The following is a 23,437-nucleotide window of genomic DNA, read 5'->3' as shown; positions in this document are numbered from 1 at the left end:
GAACTTCAGAGGTGACTTTTTTTATTTATCTTTCACTTCTAGAAATTGTGTACACATATTCATGAATTACAAATACATGTTTCCATCAAGGATGGCTATTTTCTCAGTAAAATATTTCTAAATATTTTATAATCTGTTGATTTCTATCCCGTTGTTTGCATACATTTACACAAATCTTGTGTATATACTAGCATGTAAAAAAAAAAAACTGAATTTGCTTCTACAAAAGCAACAAATTTTCTTTGTGTGGTTTGTGGCACACATATAGAGCAATTAAAATTTTAAGTAGTGCTAAGAAAATAAGCTTTACTGATACATACAGAGTTTTCATTAATGAAACTTCGTAACATCTGATGTACAAAAGTAAAAATGACAATTCACCATTTTGTCAGTGGCAGTGCTACAATTTTAATTAAGATGTATGTCTTGTCTGCTTTCTGAGAAGGAGATAAATGTCTGTAACGCATAACACATTTACTATGTAATACATTTGATAATTATTTACAACAGATTTGTGCAATTTTATTGTGTTAGCATACTTTCACTCTTCTCCTTCTGTTATTAAACACTGAAAAGAGCCTTCTCCTGCCTGTTTTCATCAGTAACTTCAGGTAGTGCGTTACATCAACATTCTCAATATTTCAAAGACATAGTTGGCTTCTCAGTGTCTCATGCTTCTCAGAGTTATACTCCATAAATAATGCAGACTTGATTTAAGCTTTTTGTTTGCTGAAAGAGAAAGCATGATATATTGTTATCAGTGATGTTCATACAGTTTTGGTAACAGGGAATATCACTGGCAGTATACTACCAATGTGACTGACCAGACAGCACTCCAAACTTTCTCTGATATTTATACTGCTAGAAACCATGCATGCAGAACATTTCATCCTACAGTTTTTTTAATAGAATCTTAAGTACACACAACTCATTATGGTTTGAATACTGGTTTTCAAAATTCTATTTTGTACAACAGAGGGAGAGTATTTTTAGTCATGTTACTCGTGGACAGACATTTCAAAAATATGCACAGACTTGAAAAAAGTTCAACAACAATGCAAATTATCAGTAGTCCATTAACAGAGTGAGAGGAAAAAAAATTGGAATAACTTAAAGATAGCAAAAGCAATATACTGTAAAAGAATAGATATGTCAACATATACATTTTAAATGAAAGTGAAGACCTTTAATACATTACTGAAACAGGAACGATAACAACTCGCTGAATATGAACAGCTAAGGTGATGAGTTGCAGACATGCACATAAACAAAATTTCCTCTGCTTTCTCTCCCCTCCCATCTTACCATCGATTAATTGCAGCCATTTCTGAATTTTTTTTTGTCAAAGTAGTGGTGTTCCATATCCATAATAGATACAAGGTCTCAGACTTGTTTATGTGCCTCTTAACAACTCAGCACCTCAAGTATTAGGTCAGTTGCTAGCGTTACTCCTTTGATCATTTATATTTGACAAGGGCTTTCTGTTATGATCTGTAAGACGGGCATGTTAAGTATCAGGAATCAAGCTATGGGAGGTGAATATAATGAAGCCAATATACAAAAAAAACAATAATGGTGGTGTGTGACAAAGAAGTATAAGTCAGATTTACAATACATTTATGGTAAGCTTAACTGTATTAAGCAGACTCATTCAATTCACTATAAACTATGAAAAGAGGTGGTGGTGCAGTAGGGAGAAGTAGGCTAGCACAAGCAACAGGTCCCTTAAATAAATTGATCTTTAGTATTAAAGTAATAGTTTTGGAATAAGTGTGAAGTTTTTCAGCCCATAAACTTAGAGCATGCTTTGGCATGGCTGAAAGACCTGAACTTGTGAACATATAATTCTTTTCAGACGTGATATTACAAGAGTATCCGAAAATGTCAAATGAAGCAGTAAGATCAGAAATGTAATGGCTCTGAGCACTATGGGATTTAACATATGAGATCATCAGTCCCCTAGAACTTAGAACTACTTAAACCTAACTAACCTAAGGACAACACACACATCCATGCCTGGAGCAGGATTCGAACCTGCGACCATTGCGGTCATGCAGTTCCAGACTGAAGCGCCTAGAAATGTAATTCTTTTAATGTATTTTTTAGTGTAGTCAAAAAGCACTTTGCCTACACTCTAAGATCACAAAAGACAACATCCTTGGAAGAGGTAATGAGAAGTTTGTAGACATTGTTACAGAGAGACTAAACACATGTTATTGAACACTTACTGGGCACTAAGGTCTCCTGAGGCATAATAATTGACAGAAAAGTCAATGGGAAAATACCTGCAGGAAGACTATGACTGATGTACATAATCAACTTGCGAAAGATGTTGAGTGAGAGACCTATATGGTAACGACGGATACGAAGGATGGCGTTCTCCTGCTAATCATAATGCTACCAACCAAGCTTCAAATTTAATAAATGGAGGAAGAACACCTCTAGTCACCAAGTTCTTTTTTTTTAATTTGCTACCGCCATTATTATGCAAAACAGTACACAGTGTTGAGGCAAAGTATTCCTTATTTTGAGGGGTGGAGTATGGACTAAAACAAGACAAAAATATCCAGTAAACTTGGGCTTTTAAATACATACCTTAAGAGCTATGAGGCGTTTTTCATCTTTGATACTGTGAAACATCTCCTCTACAGTCTTTGCTGTTATGAACAATCTACAGAAGGCAGTAAACAAATGAAGACTCACTCTTCTGTTACTGTTCACACATACAGCACTAAATATCTGACAATACTGTTACCATATTCACTTTTCTGAGTAAGTGCAGCACATACATTATTTCTAATGGGCAAGTTTGTGTTTGATAAGTTTCTGAAATGCTTTTACATTGCACTGTTAGCTTTGCATTTATAAGCATAATGGAAGCCTATAATTTCACACAGAAAATGGCAAACAAGACGATATTTTATGGTCTGGCAAATGAAAGCAAGTGTTGAGCCCATGTTTTGAATGCTGAAAAAATGTCCAGAATGCAAGGCACTACGTACACAATTACTGTATATTTCAGCAGATAAGATGACCTTTATATAAGGTGAGGTACAAATGATGAAGATGTATAGTTTTACCGTATGCTCTTCCTATAAGATGATGCCCAAATTATCAATGACCTGTAAATTTAGTTTAGAACATTGATCATCTGGGTGATAATAATAGGTGCTCTGCTTTGGGTAATGAGCTTGAGTACTTACAAAAGTGTTATATTGGCTATTCAGTTTTGTGGACATGCCACTCTCTACTAGTAAGCAACTGATACACCTGCACACGTCATAAAGCAAAAGCCTCCTTCAGCATCGTTAGTTCTGTCTGTAGAAGCACATGCCAAATAATGAACTCCTATGTATAGCTAACAAGTATTGCTGCAGGTAATGTTGTGTGTTCAAACTGTTTGTACTCGAGTGTAATCAGCGTAAAATTTGTAAAGTGTGCACTGAATGACTGAACCAAGAAAAGAAGGATATAAATGAAGCAATGTTCAAGTGAAAGGTCATAAAACAGGCTAAAGAATCAAACAACTGTGCTGCAAAAAGGGCTTTCGATATAATAGAGATGATGGCAAGAGACTGAGGAGAGTGAAGATGCTATTTAAAAAGATTAAAAAGTGTTCTATGAGGAGAGGAATAACTTTCTGCCTAGATTTAGAAAGTAGTGTTGCAGAATGGGTACAAGAACAGTGACATAACTGTTATGTTGTTAGAAGAAATATGATTACGGCTTATGCATTGAAGTGGGCATGTGCCAATCCAGAGCACAGCAAATAATTTAAATTACCAGTAGGTTTGTGAAACTGTCTCACAAACAATTAAAAAATGTAGTTGTTTTATTTATTTACACATCACGTTCTGTAGGAGCAAACTGAGGAGCAAATCCCCAAGGTCATGGAACGTGTCAGTACATGGCTCAGAGCACTATGGGACTTAACAGCTGAGGTGATCAGTCTATCAGTACATGAAATTACAACATAAAAGTAATAACAGTTAAAAATAAATGTTTATGAACTCGAAAAATGTCAGTCCATAAGTTTAATTAAACGCAATCAACAGTGCAATAAGCTTAACTCTTCAAGGAACTCCTCGACAGAATAGGAGGAGTGACCCATGAGGAAACTATTCAGTTTCAATTTGAAATCATGTGGATTACTGCTAAGATTTTTGAATTTGAGTGGCAGCTTACTGAAAATGGATGCAGCAGTATACTGCACACCTTTCTGTACAAGAGTTAAGGAAGTCTGATCCAAATGGGGGTTTGATTTCTGCTGAGTATTAACTGAGTAAAAGCTGTTTATTCTTGGGAATAAGTTAATACTGTCAACAAGAAATGACAGTAAGGAATATATATATATATATATATATATATAAAACAGAAAGAAACTTCCACATGGGAAAAATATATTAAAAATAAAGATTCCAAGACTTACCAAGCGGGAAAGCGCCGGCAGACAGGCACATGAACAAAACACACAAACACACACACAGAATTACAAGCTTTCGCAACTGGCAGTTGCTTCGTCAGGAAGGAAGGAAGGAGAGGGAAAAATGAAAGGGTGTGGGTTTTAAGGGAGAGGGTAAGGAGTCATTCCAATCCCGGGAGCGGAAAGACTTCCCTTAGGGGAAAAAAAGGACAGGTGTACACTCGCACACACACACACACACATATCCATCCGCACATACACAGACACAAGCAGACAGAAATATGTCTGCTTGTGTCTGTGTATGTGCGGATGGATATGTGTGTGTGTGTGTGCGAGTGTACACCTGTCCTTTTTTTCCCCTAAGGGAAGTCTTTCCGCTCCCGGGATTGGAATGACTCCTTACCCTCTCCCTTAAAACCCACACCCTTTCATTTTTCCCTCTCCTTCCTTCCTTCCTGACGAAGCAACTGCCAGTTGCGAAAGCTTGTAATTCTGTGTGTGTGTTTGTGTGTTTTGTTTATATATATATATATAGAGAGAGAGAGAGAGAGAGAGAGAGAGGCCAATGCCAAAATACCCAGACTCGTGAACAGGGGTCAACAAGAGGTTCGTGAACTTACACCTCTTATTGCCCGAACTACCCATTTCTGAGCCAAAAATATACTTTTAGAATGGGAAGAGTTACCCCAAAGTATAATACCATATGACATAATTTTCGTGCCAAATGATTACTCACTTCAGGTACTGTTCGAATAGTAAAAACGCAAGCATTAAGTCTTACTGTTCAGTTTCACGAATCATCTGCCCATTCCATGGAATAAAATGTCAAGTTCTGTTGAATTTTGTGTTAAAAACTGTAAAAACTGAGTCTTACTGTGATTTAGCATTAGTTTATTTTCTACAAGTCATGAACTGCACTATTTGAAACCGAGCCAATGTTGCACACAACATCCTTTACTACTAAACTAGTTCCATCAGCAAACAGAAATATTTTAGAGTTACTTGTAATACTAGACAACATATCATTTATATAAATAAAGAACAGGAGTGGCTCCAACATTGGTCCCTGGGGCACCCCCCACTTGACCATACCCCACTCAGACCCCACATCACAGCCATTATCAACATTGTGAATAATGACCTTTTGCTGTCTGTTGCTAAAGTAAGAGATGAATCAATTATGAGCTACTCCCCGTATTCCATAATGGTTGAACTTCTGGAGCAATATTTTGTGATCAACACAATCAAAGGCCTTAGTTAAATCAAAAAAGATGCAAAGCATTCGAAACCTTTTGTTTAATCCATTCAGTACCTCACAGAGAAAAGAGAATATAGCATTTTCGGTTGTTAAAAGACTTCTAAAGCCAAACTGTACATTTGATAGCAAATCATGTGATATAAAATGATCAATTATACTTACAGACACAGCCTTTTCAACAACTTAGCAAATACTGATGGCATAGAAACAGGCCTAGAATTGCCTACATTATCCATTTCTCCCTTTTATAAAGCAGCTTTACTACTGAGTACTTTAATCTTTCAGGGAACTGATCATTCTTAAAGGAAAAATTACAAATATGGCTAAATACAGAGCTAATATGTGCAGCACAGTACTTTAATATTCTGCTAGGAACTCCATCGTAACCATGAGAGTCCTTAGTCTTCAGTGATTTAATTATTGACTCAATCTCCCCCTTGTTTGTATCACAGATGTGTTTTTCAGACATAAATCTTGGACAGGCATGTTCCAAGAAAGTTAGGTGATGCCCTGTAGAAACTAAATTCTTAATTAATTCATAAGCAATGCTCAGAAAATGATTGTTAAAAACTGTACATATATCTGATTTATCAGTAACAGAAATATATTTACTATGAACTGACTTTATATCGTCGACATTGTGCTGATGACCAGACACTTCTTTCACAACTGACCATATGGGTTTTAATTTTATCCTGTGAATTAGCTATTCTATTTGCATACCACATACTCCTTGCCTTCCTAATAACATTTTTAAGCACCTTAAAATACTCTTTGTAGTGGGCTATGTAGGTTGACTGTGACTTCTTCTAACATTTTGATATAATTCCCACTTTGTTCTACATGATATCCTTATCCTACTAGTCAGCAACCCGGGCTGCCTATTACTGCTAGTACCCCGATTAGAACATTCAAATGGAAAGCAACTCTCAAAGAGCATGAGAAATGTGTTAAGGAAACCTTTATATTTATCATCTATGTTATTGGCACTATAAACATCCTGTCACTCTTGTTCCTTGATGAGGTTTAAGAAACTCTCTATTGATGTTGGATTAACTTTCCTACATAGTTTGTAATTACATGTGATATTTGTTTGAGTACAAAAGCCTTTTAGTGTTAAAATTTGTGCGTCATGGTTTGAAAGGCCATTCATCTTCTAATGAAGAATGAATAAAAATTTTGTCTATGGCTGTGCTACTGTTCCCCTGCACCCTAGTTGGAAAAAACACAGTCTGGATCAGATCATATGAATTTAGGAGATCTACCAACATCCTTTTTCTTGCTCCATCATATAAAAAAGTTTTATTGAAGTCACCATATGTAGCTAATTTTTGGTACTTCCTACTTCTCTAGCTTGAGCAGAAATGCTCTGAAGTCAAAGTTAGGGGACCTAAAAACAACAATTAGAAGTTTAGTTTCACTAAATTCAACTGCCCCTGCACAACATTCAGATACCTGTTCAGTGCAGTGTTGTGATACATCTATGGACTCAAATGGAATATCGTTTTTTTATGTACATAGCCATTCCCCCACCCTGCAAGGAACTCCTTGAAAACAGCCAGCTAATCTGTATCCTGGTAAAGGAAACCTCTGAACTGCCAAATTATTTAAGAGGTGCTCCAACACACCAATAATTTCATAGTCAACATCTAAAAGCAGTTCACTAACTTTATCTCTAATACCTATTATATTTTCATGAAATATGCTAATTGCTTCTCTACTTGGAAACATGACATCCTCTGAAGGTGAGCCTTAGTTAGAGGGACTTCCTTGACACAGGTATACCTATCAGCTGATTTCAATCTAAAAAAGATGCACTTCTAACAACAACAACTACTAACATGGAAGAAAACAAAAATTGCACAGAAATTTACGAAACACCTCAACCATAAAGTTACGAATTTTTGTAAGTTTGTTATTCGTATGAGGTAAAAATAGAACTTCCACTATCTTATATTAGGAAATTTGGATGAAACACCAATGAACTTCGATATGATAAACAACAGCTCTGTGGAAACAAAAGACATAAAACTGTTTAAGTCAGAAGTACAGATAATGAAAAGACCAGATTTACTGTAGTATTAACATGCATGGCACATGGAACAAAGCTATTTTCAAGAGGAAACCATGCCTAAACTAAAATTTCCACCAGACATTTTTATATATTTTCACAAAATGGGATGGCTGGATGGACAAGAATGGTGTAAAATTATGGATGTAAAATGTGTGGCAGAGGCAAACAGGTGCTCTAAAAAATCAACCAAGTTTGTCAGTATGGAGGTATATTTTGCAATCACGTAACTGATAATACCAAAAATCACAAATCACAAAGCAATACTAAGATTGCTATTATACCGGATGGTTTGATTTTGATGCTACAACCTTTAAACATATCTGTGAATAAACCATTCAAAACCATATGTGTGAACAATGGGACAAGTGGATGATGAGTGGTGAAAAGTCACATACAAAAGATGGAGCTGTGCATACTGCATCACTTGATGTTTTGAGTGATTTCATGATCAAATCATGTGAAAAAGTGAAAATGGAAATAGTGATTAAATCCTTCAATTAGTGTGGAGCTTCCAGTGCTATGGATGTCACTGAGGACAGTTTGTTATCAGATACTGATGATGAAGTGGAAATCGATTCACATGGTGTAGAACAGTACCCATACACCAAAATTGTCAACAATGAAAGTGTGACTTATGACTCAACATATAGGTAGGGCCCTACAGCAGAGTAATTAGATAAATGATTTACAACAAGAATATGACGTGCTACATAAAAAAGTGTTTTCCAATGTGATGATTTGTTTAAGGATTACTTTCCAAGGTGTGTGTTTTCTGTCAAATTTCTTGTACTTCTAACCCTGTAAACTGTATGCCAAAATGTAACAGTAATGTATTTTCAAACTATGCTACCACTATGAGTGTAGATTTATGTGGGCTAGTAACAGAATACTTTCATGTCAATACTGTATAATAGTTAGGGCTGTCCGCTTATTATTTTATTTATGTTTGAATTACATTTATTTGGCTTCTATTCATTCAATACAGTGACAATATAATGATAAATATTCAATTCATTAAGACAAATTATATGAACAGGAAACACTAATAGACAATTGTTATTAATGTGTCACATTTAGCCATGCTATTTCAATGGGACATTACAGCACTGGTTATAATTACTGTAATTTTAAATTTTAAATTTTTTTCCCTTTTTGTCTTTCTATATATTTTTGAAACTTGAATATTCAAATATAATGTCACCATTATATTTTATCAAATTAAAGTGTTATTTTGGTGGGGATATGCAAGGATACAGTACCCTTACATAGCTGCAGCCTTACATAGTATCGATCATACGCTCTCCACAGTGATCATAAACTAAAGCAAAGACTGCAGTGCACTCAACAATGTTCAAGTGGGTAAGCAGGAGTCGAGCATTAGAGTCAATGAGTGGAAGTCAGGTATGTATACATGTATTATTTTAACATTATGCACAGGGCAACCATCATAGGCTCCCTCAAGGTTCTCAGAGAAGTTATCTTCATCCTGGTCATTTGCGAATCAGGCCTTCAATCTTATTTGTGAGATTCTAGATTTTTCCAGTAAATCCACCCACTATGTATTTAAATTTCTGTCTTGCTGCAGACCCTGTAACAAATTTATTGTTGCTCTCTGTACCATGAGAGAAAATTATCCAGCTTCCCATATCAAGCACTCTGTGTCTATTACATTGCATTTAATGTAGGGCAGCTATTCCTGTTCTGCCTTGGTTTTACTGAGGTGTTGTAGCAGTGACCTCAGCTCCTTGCTTCTCCTACCGTATAATGCTCCTGCATTCAAGGTTCTTTTTTTATTTGCCTTTGCCCTTCCCCTTAACAGTGCTGTGTCACTGTCCATGTAGCAGTCCGGCTTCTTTACTTTGAAGTTTCTGGACTTTTTTATTTACAGAAAGGGATTGTTAGCCACCTGCCCAACCCCCAAGTTGGAGTACCAGGATTTGTATCAGGTTTACTCCTTTACTGAAGTTGGCTTCACTACGTCTCTAGAACCCTCCCTGTCCTATATTGTGGGATACGCATTGTCTGGCTCCTCTGTCAAGACCACTTTGGCTTGAGTGACCCTACCATTAGCTATGCTACCGCCAGCATAGCTCTTGACTTTGACAGTGCATGCAAACCCTCCCACCCGGCACTGAAGGCACCTCTGACAAGGTGACATGCCCTGTAAGGTTTCCTTTAGATGGTCTATGAACAGGTTAGCATAGAATAGTGCCATGCGGTTGCCCATGACTGGGCTGAGGATTTACATCAAAGCAGTAGTAGTTCTGTACTAAGATAAAGGTAGATAGGTGAATGAGGTAATGTGTTTGAGCATTAAGGACACTGGGAAATGTAGTGTTCAGTTGTAACAAGACCATGGGCAAGAGGGATTTTGGTGCTTAAGGAAGTGGAGTCAACAGTGAGCAGTAGGGAACCAGGAGGTAAATTGGTGTGGATGGTGAAGAGATGGTGAAGGAAGTGGTTGGTATCTTTGTTGTGGGAGCCTAGATTTCAGGCAATTGGCTAGAGGCGTTTCTCAATGCGGGTTGAAATACTTTCAGTGGTGGTACAATAAACAGCTACAATGGGGTATCCAGCATTGTTTGATTTGTGAATTTTGAGGAACTTTTAGAAAGTGTGTATGTAGGGAAATGGATTCAGGGGCCTAAGGATTTAAGCATGGATTGGGGGTTTTGTTAAACTTCTGGGATGGCAGGTGGACATGTCAGACAAGTGGCAAATGCATTTAACCAGATTGTTGCTGTGACTCATTAAAACAGTGGTGGAGCCCTTGTTTGCAGGGAGGATGATTAGGTCAGGATCTAATATGACTACGGTCACAATCTGTTTTCAGATTGGGTATGGCTGTTCATTCTTCCACTGAAAGGTTGTTGTACTTAGGAAGGGACCTAGAGAAGAATCGTGAGGCCAAATTGGAAGTAAGGAATTCCTGTAAGGTGACCATAGGGTAGTTATATAGGGTGGGAGGAGGATCAAAGTTGGATGGTGGAACAAACTGGGAGAGGCGGGACGGACTTTGGTTGTAGGGATCAGTGGAAAGTGTTTCCTTTACAGGAATAAGGTAAAGGAGGATAGGTCTTTGATATGTCCACCAAGGTTAAATAAGGGTGAAGGGCTAAAGGTGAGGCCTTTGGGTAGGACAAACTTCTGTGGGACTGAGGATTTGGGTGGAAAGCTTAACAACTATGTTCCGGGATTATTTAGGCTCTAGATTTCAAGTAATGGTAGTGAGTTGTGAGGGATGTGGCAAGTTGAAAAGGTCCACTGGGCAGGGTCTTTTTATTGTGCCTCTTTGCAGTTCAACGGACCATCTTCATGGGGAGTAGCAATCTGTCTTTTTCCTAATGTTGTTAAAATGATTCCCATTTCCACTCTTCAAATGTGTATTATGATATATGGTTTATCACACAAGCTGACAAAATACCATATAGTTTGTGTCAAAAGTGAATGAAATTGACACCATTTGTTTTGGACCAACATAATCCATAACTTTCACAGAAATCAGCATTTTGTGAAGCCATCAAAGAAACAAACCTTGTGTTTTGAAGTAGTGTTATAAGTAACTGTAATATCTCAAAAGTATTAGTTGCTACGTACGATTTTTCAGAGCTCCTGTTGTGCATTGTTAACACTCAGAGGTGCTAAGAGTGTCTTTTATTGCTGCCGAATGATAATTATTCCATTGCTTCTTGTGATGTCAAATATAAAATTATACTCACTCTGGTCTTTTAGCTTTATTTGAAAGGATCCATTGTTAAAATAAAGCCGTATAGTAATATTTCATTTGGATGTTTAGTAATCACAATCACACTAGATGTTGTGACAAAGCAAGTGGATTCTTTCCATCTGTTTACCCCTCCTCTCCCACAAATAACCAAATTTTCGCTGATTCTGATCTTATTTTCGACACATTTGTCCAGGAACATGTAACAGTTACTTAAAAACCTCAACTTCCTATTCTGACTGATTTATACTTAAATTTTTAACTCAGATTTTTATTTCAAGTGCTCTGATCCCATTTGTATAATTAGTTTTCATTACAGCTCCTTTAATTAAAAGTTACAGTTAACTGAACTTAAAATTATAGTTTATCAAATGCAAAAATCTATGCGTTAATAATCATAGTTGCATAGTGAGCTACACCACTTGAAAGTTAAGCATTCTGACTTTCCTGGTAAGTATGTTAAATCAACAAAAACTAATTATCTTTGACAATAATTAAACTTTACTGTCTGGGCCAGTAGCGTTTTTCATCACAGATTTTGTAATGACCATATTTAGATTCTAGACTTTGACTATATACTTTTGTTACCTTGAATTTTCTGTACAAAATGACACACAGCAATGACTGATTAACTTAAAATTAATAACTTAGATAATTATGTTTAATTTACAATATAGTGCTTAAAGGGAATTCACGGGGGCGTGTTTGTTGCTGTTAGAAGTAGCTTACCTTATTGCGAAATTGAAGTACACAGTTCCTGTGAGTTAGTATGGGTAGTGGCCCTTCTTGGTAATGGGAATAAAATAATAATTGGATCCTTTTACTGATCTCCCAGTTAGGTGACAATTGTTGAAAGGATCAAAGAAAACTTGAGTTTGACTTCAAACATGTACCCAACTCGTACAATTTTAGTTGCTGGTGACTTTAATTTACCCTCAATACGTTAGTGAAAATAAATGTTTAATTCTGGAGGTATGTATAAAACATCATTCGAAATTGTGCTAAACGGATTCTCTGAAAATTATTTCAAGCAGTTAGTTCATGGGTCCACACAAATAGTGAAAGGCTGTGAAAACACACTTGACCTGTTGGCAACAAATAACCCTGAGCTACCAACGAGCGCCAAAACGGATACAGGGATTAGTGAACACTGGGTTATCGTAGCAAGACTGAATATTGTAACCCCCAAATCTTCCAAACATAAACTAAGAATATACCTATTCAAAAAAGCAGAAAAAATTTCACTTGATGCCTCCCTGAGACGCAATCTCCACTCCTTCCAAATTGATAATGTAAGTGTAGACCAGATATGGGTTGAATTCAAAGATACAGTATCAGCAACAATGGAGATATTTATACAAATTAATTAACAAACGATGGAGCTGATCCTCCTTGGCACACAAAATGTATCAGAACACTGTTGTAAACACACACACACCATGCTAAATTTAAACAGACACAAAAATCTCCAAAATTGGCAATCTTTTACAGAACCTTGAAATGTAGCATGTGCTTGCGAGATGCTTATAATAGTTTCCACAGCAAAACTTTGCCTTGAAACCTGGCAAAAAATCCAAGAGATTTTGGCTGTATGTGAAGTACGCCAGTGGCAAGACACAATCAACGCCTTCTCTCTGCAATAGCAGTGGAGATACTATCGAAGACAGTGCTGCCAAAGCAGAGTTACAAAACGCAGCCTCCCAAAATTCCTTCACTAATGACGACAAAGTAAATATCCCAAATTCAAATCAAGAAAGCTGCCAACATGAGTAATGTAGAAATAGATATCCTTGGGGTAGTGAAGCAACTTAAATCACTTAACAAAAGCAAGTTTTCCGGTCCACATTGCATACCAGTTAGTTTCCTTTCAGAGTATGCCGATTCAATAGCTCCATACTTAATCATATACAACCGTTTGCTCAATGAAAGATCTGTGTCCAAAGACTGGAAAGTTGCACAGGTCACACCAATATTCAAGAAAGGTAGTAGGAGTACTCCACCAAGTTATAGGCCCATATCATTAACATTGATATGCAGCAAGATTTTGTAACATACATTGTGTTCGAACATGAATTACCTCGAAGAAAACTGTCTATTGACCCACAGTCAACACAGATTTAGAAAACACCGTTCTTGTGACACACAACTAGTTCTTTACTCGCACAAAGTGTTGAGTGATACGGACAAGGATTTCAAATTGATTCTGTATTTCTGGATTTCCAGAAGTGTTTTGACAATGTACCACACAAGTTGCTTGTAGTGAAATTGTATGCTAATGGGATTTCTTCTCAGTCACGTGCCTGGATTCATGATTTCCTGACAGAGAGGTCAAAGTTCGTAGTAACTGACAGAAAGTCATCAAGTAAAACAGAAGTGATTTCTGGAGTTTCCCAAGGTAGTGTTACAGGCCCTTTGCTGTTCCATATCTACATAGACGATTTGGGAGACAATCTGAGCAGCTGTCTTAGGTTGCCATTCTATATTCACGAATATGCAAAGCTGGTACTTTTTGCCGATGATACTAGTATAGCTATCACACCCAACAGACAAGAATTAACTGGTGAAATTGTACATGATGTTTTTCAGAAAATCATTAAGTGGTTCTCTGCAAATGGGCTCTCATTAAACTTTGACAAAACATAGTATATACAGTTGCACACAGTAAATGGAATGACACCATTAATAAATATAGACTTCGATCAGAAATCAGTAGCTAAGGTAGAATATACAAAATTTCTAGTTGTATACATTGATGAGGGGTTGAACTGGAAAAAACACACTGAGGATCTGCTGAAAAGTTTAGTTCAGCTATTTATGCTATTAGGGCCATTGCAAAATTTGGCAATATACATCAGAGTAAATTAGCTTACCATGCCTATTTTCATTCTCTGCTTTTGGATGGAATCATATTCTGGGGTAACTCATCATTGAGTAAAAGAGTGTTCATTGCACAAAAGTGTGTAATCAGAATAATTGCTGGAGCTCATCCAAGATCATCCTGCGGACACTTATTTAAAGAGCTAGAGATCTTCACTGTAGCCTCACAATAAAATAACACACAATCACACACACAAAATTTCTAGCTTTTGCAACCAACGGTTGCTTCTTCAGGAAAGAGGGAAGGACTAAAGGATGTGGGTTTTAAGGGAGAGGGTAAGGAGTCATTCCAATCCCGGGAGCGGAAAGACTTACCTTACGGAGAAAAAAGAATAGGTATATACCCCCCCCCCCCCCACACACATATCCATCCATATATGTCTGCTTGTGGTGTGTGTGTGTGTGGGGGGGGGGGGGGGGGCGCGAGTATATACCTATCCTTTTTTCTCCCTAAGGTAAGTCTTTCCGCTCCCGGGGTTGGAATGACTCCTTACCCTCTCCCTTAAAACCCACATCCTTCCCTCTTTCCTGAAGAAGCAACCGTTGGTTGCGATAGCTAGAAATTTTGTGTGTGTTTGTTTGTGTGTTATTTTATTGTGCCTGTCTACCGGCGCTTTCCCACTTGGTAAGTCTTGGAATCTTTGTTTTTAATATATTTTTCCCATGTGGAAGTTTCTTTATGACCAAATGAATCATTTATAGCTAAACTAAAATTAAGCCTGCAACTGCAGAAAACAGCAGGGCTTGAGCGGCGACAGAATTAACTGGAATACCATTCTTCTTGTCTCCAGCTGTTGTGGCAAATTCGATGTTCTCGATGGTCTTGTAGACTGTCTGTCTGGAACGGCGGCGATATCTTCTTTATGGCCTTTAAATATGTCTGCTTGTGTCTGTGTATGTATGGATGGATATGCGTGTATGTGTGTGTGCGCGAGTATATACCTATCCTTTTTTTCCCCCTAAAGTAAGTCTTTCCGCTCCCGGGATTGGAATGACTCCTTATCCTCTCCCTTAAAACCCACTTCCTTTCATCTTTCCTTTTCCTTCCCTCTTTCCTGACGAAGCAGCCGCCGGTTGCGAAAGCTCGAAATTCTGTGTGTGTGTTTTATTCATTGTGCCTATCTACCGGCGCTTTCCCGCTTGGTAAGTCTTATATATATATATATATATAAAACAGAAAGAAACTTCCACATGGGAAAAATATATTAAAAACAAAGATTCCAAGACTTACCAAGCGGGAAAGCGCCGGCAGACAGGCACATGAACAAAACACACAAACACACACACAGAATTACGAGCTTTCGCAACTGGCAGTTGCTTCGTCAGGAAAGAGGGAAGGAGAGGGAAAAATGAAAGGATGTGGGTTTTAAGGGAGAGGGTAAGGAGTCATTCCAATCCCGGGAGCGGAAAGACTTCCCTTAGGGGAAAAAAAGGACAGGTGTACACTCGCACACACACACACACACATATCCATCCGCACATACACAGACACAAGCAGACATATTTCAATATATATAATAGAAAGAAACTTCCACATGGGAAAAATATATTAAAAACAAAGATTCGAAGACTTACCAAGCGGGAAAGCGCCGGCAGACAGGCACAATGAACAAAACACACAAACAGAATTACTGGCTTTCGCAACCGATGGTTGCTTCTTCAGGAAGGAGAGGGAAAGACGAAAGGATGGGGGTTTTAAGGGAGAGGGTAAGGAGTCATTCCAATCCCGGGAGCGGAAAGACTTCCCTTAGGGGAAAAAAAGGACAGGTGTACACTCGCGAACGCGCGCGCGCGCGCACACACACACACACACATATCCATCCGCACATACACAGACACAAGCAGACAGAAATATGTCTGCTTGTGTCTGCTTGTGTCTGTGTGTGTGTGTGTGTGTGTGTGTGTGTGTGTGTGTGTGTGTGCGCGCGCGCGAGTGTACACCTGTCCTTTTTTTCCCCTAAGGGAAGTCTTTCCGCTCCCGGGATTGGAATGACTCCTTACCCTCTCCCTTAAAACCCACATCCTTTCGTCTTTCCCTCTCCTTCCTGAAGAAGCAACCATCGGTTGCGGAAGCTAGTAATTCTGTGTGTGTGTTTGTGTGTTTTGTTCATTGTGCCTGTCTGCTGGCGCTTTCCCACTTGGTAAGTCTTGGAATCTTTATATATATATATATATACACCTTATGAAATTTGTTATTAACAATCCGAACGAATTTAAAAGTAATAGCAGTGTACATGGCTACAACACTAGGAGAAAGGATGATCTTCACTACTCAAGGTTAAATCTAACTTTGGCTCAGAAGGGGGTAAATTATGCTGCCACTGAAGTCTTTGTTCACTTACCTAATAGTATCAAAAGTCTGACAGATAGCCATATAACATTTAAAAGGAAATTAAAAGAATTTCTTAATGGCAACTCCTTCTACTCATTAGATGAATTTTTGGATATAGTAAGTGGGTAATTCTCCCCCCCCCCCCCCCCCCCCCACACACACAAATAAATAAATAAATTAAATTAAATTAAGTGTCATGTAATATCTTGTATAGACACCTTTTATTAACCCGACACATTCCACATCATTACGAAGTGTCGTATTCATGATCTATGGAAGAAGTACTAATCTAATCTAATCTGTTTGCAGGTGACTCTGTCTTTTATCATCAGAAGAACAAAACATATTGCAAAACGATTTAGAAAAGATATCTGTATGGTGCAAAAACTGGAAATTGACCCTAAATATGACAAGTGTGAGGTCAACCTCATGAGTGCTACAAGGAATCTGTTCAACTTTGGTTACATCATAAATCAGTCAAATATAAAGGCTGTAAATTCAAATAAATACCTAGGAATTACAGTTATGTACAACTTAAATTGGAAAGAATAGACAGGAAATGTTGTGGGGAAGGCTGACTAAAGGATGCTTTTTATTGGCAGAACCCTTAGAAAATGTAACAGACCTACTAAATGGACTGCCGACAATACACTTGTCCATCCTCTTTTAGAATACTGCAGCGCAGTGTGGGATCCTTACCAGACAGGACTGATCGAGTACGTCGAAAAAGTTCGAATAAGGGCTGCACGTTTTGTATCATTGCCAAAGAGGGGAGAGAGAATCGCTGAAATGATACAGGATTTGCAGTGGACATCATTAAAATCGAAGGCGTTTGTTGCTGCAGTGGAATCTTCCCACGAAATTTCTATCACCAACTTTCTCCTCCAGAGGTGAAAATATTTGGTTGACACCGACCTACATGGGGAGAAATGAGCACCATAATACAATAAGGGAAATCAGAGCCTGCGTGGAAAGATGGTGTCCATTTTTTCCGTGTGCTATACGAGACTGGAATAATAGTGTGTTGTGAGGGGGATTCGATGAAACCTCTGCCAGGCACTTTAATGCAGAGAATCGATCCAGAAGTAGATATTGCAGAAGAAAAATAGTATTCATATATTTTTCTAAATCTGCAACCAGCAACATTTCCTGTAACCTGAAATTCTATTGATTCCTGTAGCTAACTGAAAACATTAAATTCCAACCTAGTCATTTTTCCAAGTATTATGTAGTTTTCAAAATAAAAGTTGTTCTTATGCCTGTCTATAAGTAGTCAAATGTCACAAAAAAACAGTCAGTCCATGGTTTGAAATTAAATGACAAAACATCCATGTTTGTCTTGGTGTTCGTCTTTTCCCTACGTGTGTTCATCACGCCTTGTCTTTTTGGGCTGGATATTTTCATGTGGCTGGCTCATCCTCTTTCATTCTTGTGGGCAGCCAGCCCAGACCATCTTCTCTATGGTTTTAATACCTTCCTCTAGTTTTCCTTTTGGTGTGCGTTTTCCCCCAGTTTTGTTCCTTTCTTTCGTTTTCTCTTTTGGTGTGGTTCTCCATTTCTTTTACCCCCTTTTACCTCCACAAATTAAATTTGGGTGTTGTTTTACCTTGAGCCTTGTTTGCATCAGGAAAAATGGACTGACGACCTTGTAGTTTGGTCCCTTATATCCCAAACCAACAATCTCTGTTGGAAGCACTCTTGTTGTTGACTTAGGCCACCACTATGAACATTCTGTAAGTGAAAATACATGCACAAACACTGTGAAACTGAAGAACGGTAATATAAAAGAATTCCAAATATTTCTGTTACCTGAAGGGAACAATATTTTGAATAATTTTGAGTGCAATTAGCAAGGCTGAAGTATTATTGTCATCAATCTGGTTGTTGGACATAGTGCTTTCCATGAGGAAAAGACTTGATTTAACTACCCATATGTGATTCCCTCCAGCAGGTACACTGATGCTTCTAGGTAAGTGTGAACTGTTTACTTCTGCCACAATCGACTGTTTCACCACTGTGATTGCACTAATGATTGTTTGTAGTGTAAAAATAACCGTAGTTAATAACTAAAATTTGAAGGGAATAAAATGTGAGGGTTAATTTCTTCTAAACTATGGTGTCTTTTACATCAATGAACAAATCCCATCCCACACTCAATCAGATTTTCAGCTTTGCAGTGATCATATCTGGTGCCACTGGGGGGAGACTACAACACTACTGGTCAGTTCTTTTCACAGCATATCTAACTAGTTCATTTCTTCAAGAGAAACGCATTGACCTATGTTCATGCGAAATGATGTTACAATATTATTATTGTAGACAGTGTTCTTAATTTCTCACTTGATGACCATTCATGTTCATATGTTAAATTGTTAAATAACTTGTGTTATGGTGATGGGTTGACAAGATTATTGTCAAGCACAACAGAGCCAACATTCTTTGGAGAAGATATTTCTAATCTAATCTACAACTTACAAGGGAAAAAAATAATAAAATAAACCGCAATTGTCCACCAACACATGGGCAAATATGTTTTGAGTACAACACAGAAGTTTTGGCGGGAAGCCCTTACACATACCCCATACAGTCCCAATCTCTCACCATATGATTTCCATATTTTTTGAGTCCTAAAGAAAGGCAAACTGGCCATCAGTTTCTTTTGAATGAAGAGATGCATTTCTGTCTACAATCATGGTTCTGTAGGCAACTGCAAACATTTTTCCATGAGAGCATTGACAGTATTTTCTCAAAGTGGGATAAATGTAGTAAAGATTATGGCGATTACTTTTGAATTGATGAACAGTATACATACTTTTTTCCAAGTGACTCATTTTCATATGATTACCCCTTAGAGTGTCTACTGGAAATATTAGTTACTGGTAAGCCCTATTCTGCTTTTAAATATTTACTCTATTCTCTTCAACACACACACATCTTTTTTTCATTACAACCCTTTCCTGAAAGCTACAAAAATGTACAGGTTGTAGATTTACCTTCTTTTCTTTCTTTTTTTTCTCTTTGCGGTAATGGGTATAACTAGGGTGACCAGATGCGATTGTTTAAAAAGGAGGACAAACAGCTTTAAAAAGGAGGACAAAGGAAGGAAAAAGGGGATACACCAAATGGGTCAACTGCAGATGAGGATACCACCTGTCAGCTTTGGACAAGTCACATGACTGCTGGGAATTACCGGTAAAACTAATAGTTAATTATTACTAATGGTCAGGTGGTGGTTAACTGTGCAATATAGAAAAATTAAAAACATTGATTGTGCTGACAGTGTGGCGTCAATTGTTTTGTTATGTCAACAAAACGTAATAGTTTACAAAGTGCAAAACGTAAGACCATTCACCTCCCTTCATTCGACGCACCACTACCAACATCTACAATTCAAGCAGCAGCTGACAACATGTAAAGTGCACTTTAACCTTCCGATTACAATTGATTATGACACAATGAAATAAAACCATGAAAGTTAATCTGTCGAGTTATTTGTTACCTTTATTGGCCACTGAGACGTACGTTCCAGCTCCATATTTCTTACATTCCATTTCAAATTCATTTCTCCCTTTCTTGAAAGCTGGATATTTGCAGGAAAGGACACCAGAAAATGTGCACTTTCTTTTAGGCATAGCCAAATATTTTACGTAACTCACGCGGTTAAAAATTACACTAAAAAATCACATATGCACTACAGGAAGCCAAGCCAATACAAAGTGAAGATACAAAATGAAAATTTTAAATAATCGATATTTGCATTCGTTTATAGGTCGATCAACGATAATATCGACGATCCTGGTGCCACCTACTAACACCACCTTCGTGCGTGTTTATCACGAAGGCTGTGCCAATAGTTACAGCATTTAAGAAAAGAGTAATAGAACGGAACGAATTGTAAATTTAACTGTACTACGCTCAACTTTGGGGAAAAGCCGGACACTGTAAAAATCCGCCCGGACAAAGAGCTAAAAAGGAGGACATGTCCGGATTAATCCGGACGTCTGGTCACCTTAGGTATAACTGAAGAAAAGTAAGCAATGTTGCCATGGATGGAAAGCATTGTACAGGCTGCACCAATAGTGGATGTGCTCTGTGTCAAGGATGGCGGAAGGGAAGCAAGAAGAGAGGTGGTTTGCATTGGAGGAGTGAAATACACTTAAAATGTGGATATATTCTGAGTGCTAGGTTACATAAGTGCTCACCCAGGCCGGACTGTAGAGGAAATTGCCAGTACGGGGGACAGTTGAATTCAAGATTGGAAGAGGGAGAGAAGATGCTTCATGTTAAGTTTGGCTGGTGACTGGTAATGGAGCACAGAAAGAGAGAGAGATGGCAGAAGAAAATATTACTCCTGATAATCCAGACTGGCTAGGTGTCCTGTACAGAAAGGAAAGGTGTAATGCATCGAAGAGAGCAGAGTAAATCATCAAACACAAAATATGTCTTTGGAAAGTGAGACCAGCTATAACTGCTGTAAAATGAGTAAGAAGCCAGATACCATATCAAACAGTACAAAATCAGAAAAGCAAAAAATAATTACAACTAGTCCCAGAATCGAATTCTCTAAATCAAGTGTTCTAACACAAAACTCTACTGATTGCACCAGCATAGCTATGCAGCAATGAATGAAGGTACTTATTGTCCATGTGATTTGAGTGTTGCCAAATTTCTTTTATTTGATGTCCATTTTCTATCAATAATTTGCATGAGATGAAATTTGGTTGAGTCTTTTGTACTCTCAGTATGCAGGGGATCATGCTGTGGCATCAGAGCACAAGTTTTAGTCCACCCTGTATATCTGATCTAATGCCTAAATGCAATTAAAGCTTCAGTGTAGCCCGAGACAGCCATTTTTGTGCTAGTACTAATGTCTTAGAATCTTAATTGTTTGTATTTATGTTATTCATTTGTAGCATACATAAGATGTATCTATGATGCCAGTTAAAGTATTTTTATCCAGCAGAGTGCTGTATTACTAACATATCTGGCCCAATTCTCAGAACTTACCAGCAAACCTTCTCCATGCATCCCCACTATCAAGGTCATTTCCGTAAAAGCCGTTGCATATCCATCTGTTTATCTCTTATTTGTAAAACTTCACTGATATCCTTTAAGGAGTTGGTAACTTCATCAAGCTGTAAAGAAATGGCAGATTTCTAGAGTGTTTCTTTGTTTGAGACAAGATTTTGACATTTTACTAATAAAAGTGGGAGTACTTAATAATCTGATTTTAATTCCATAATTAATATTTATGGAAATAAAAAGTATCAGTAATTCTGAACATATCAATGAAAATAAATAATTTTTGAAAGTATAATCAATTGGATGGTTAAAAAAATCTACTCATCAAGCAGTAGTACAAGAATACAAATATAGTGATATTTAAATTTGCAAGCTTTCTAAGCCATTTGCTCCTCCTCCTGGCAGAAGAGTTGGAGGAGAAGGAAGAGGGGGAAAGAAAAGGACTGATGAGGTTAACGAAATGCCAATGTAAAAGGCCGAATAATGTTTATGTAACAGCCCCTTTGACAGCATATGTTTTTCCAATTACAGGGCTGGTATAGGTGGAGGGTGCATAGGGCAAGTCTTACAGAGGGGATGGGCACAGAGGTAGGAACCATACGGTTGGGAAATGGGTACTGGAGCTTAGGGTCTGACAAGGATATTGTGGAGACTGGGAGGGCGATGACAAGCTATTCTAGGTATGGAGGGCAAAATATCAGCAGATGGATTTATTTTCAGTGTATGATGTATAAGTCATAACCTTGTTGAAGTAGCTGATTAATACATTCAAGACCAGGATAATAGAGATACACAAAATTTGAACTTGTAAGTTGTTTTTCGAGTGATTGTACCATGATTGGATATAGCAGTTTGAGAGACCTGCTTTTAAACTAGGCCAGCAGTTTAATAACGTCCAATAAAACCTGAGGTGAGAGGGTTAAGTGTATTGCTGTAAGGTATGTATACTGAACAATACATCTGGCTCAAATGCTACAACTGTACACGAGGGAATGTTTGACATGGAAAGGATGGGAACTGTCAAAATGTAAGTAATGTTGTTTGTTACTAGATTTAATGTGAACAGAAATGTGCAGCTGACCTCCGGTGAGTATGACGCCAACATGGAGAAAAGCGGCATGAAATTCTGAATAGGACCACATGAAATCTAATTGGGAGAATGTATTTAGAGACTCCAAGAATTTTAATGGGTCAGCCTCACCATGAGTCCATATGGCAAAGATGTCACCAATATACCTAAACCAAACCAGGGGTTGGAGTGTTAAGGACCCCTCATTAAAATCTCAAGCCCTTCACAAGGACTAACACAACAATCCATTCAACTTCTTGCCCCACCTAAACCAAGCACTCCTACCTTTTACTTTCTTCCTAACATCCACAAACCTAATCACCCTGGCCGTCCTATAAATGCTAGCTTCAAAACACCCATTGAACGTATATCTGCCTTATTTGATCAACACTTGCAACTTATAGTACAAAGACGTACCTCCTATATTAGACACCAACCATTTCCCAGATTTTCTGAGATCTGTGCCCCTCCCACTCCCTCCACACATCTTGCTTGTCACAACTGATGCCACCTCCCTCTATACCGACATCCCACATGTACATCGTCCATCTGCTACTGAATGTTTCCTCGGTCAGCACACACCTGATACCAAACCTATGACATCCTTCCTGCTCACCTTAATCAACTTTATACTTACAGAAAACTACTTTACCTTCGC

The 23,437-nt window shown here is 37.8% G+C and overlaps 1 protein-coding gene across 2 annotated transcripts in view; it reads right to left on the bottom strand.

Moving 5' to 3' along the window:
- Positions 1-23,437, bottom strand: part of LOC126266937 (uncharacterized) — a 111,248-nt gene that overhangs the window by 11,359 nt on the left and 76,452 nt on the right. Inside the window, exons 4-5 of one of the 2 annotated variants that reach the window (XM_049971629.1) lie at positions 21,696-21,823; positions 5-729 (exon numbers count right to left, since the gene is read on the bottom strand). In XM_049971629.1, coding sequence (XP_049827586.1) covers positions 21,731-21,823 — 93 coding nt within the window. In that variant the 3' untranslated portion in view covers positions 5-729; positions 21,696-21,730. Of the gene's footprint in view, positions 1-4; positions 730-21,695; positions 21,824-23,437 lie in introns of those variants that run through there. The other variant, XM_049971630.1, reaches the window with a different exon arrangement.

The sequence above is a fragment of the Schistocerca gregaria genome, chromosome 4 (assembly GCF_023897955.1).
Source record: "Schistocerca gregaria isolate iqSchGreg1 chromosome 4, iqSchGreg1.2, whole genome shotgun sequence".
Taxonomy (NCBI): Eukaryota; Metazoa; Arthropoda; class Insecta; order Orthoptera; family Acrididae; genus Schistocerca; species Schistocerca gregaria.
This window is presented reverse-complemented; position numbering and strand designations above follow the sequence as displayed.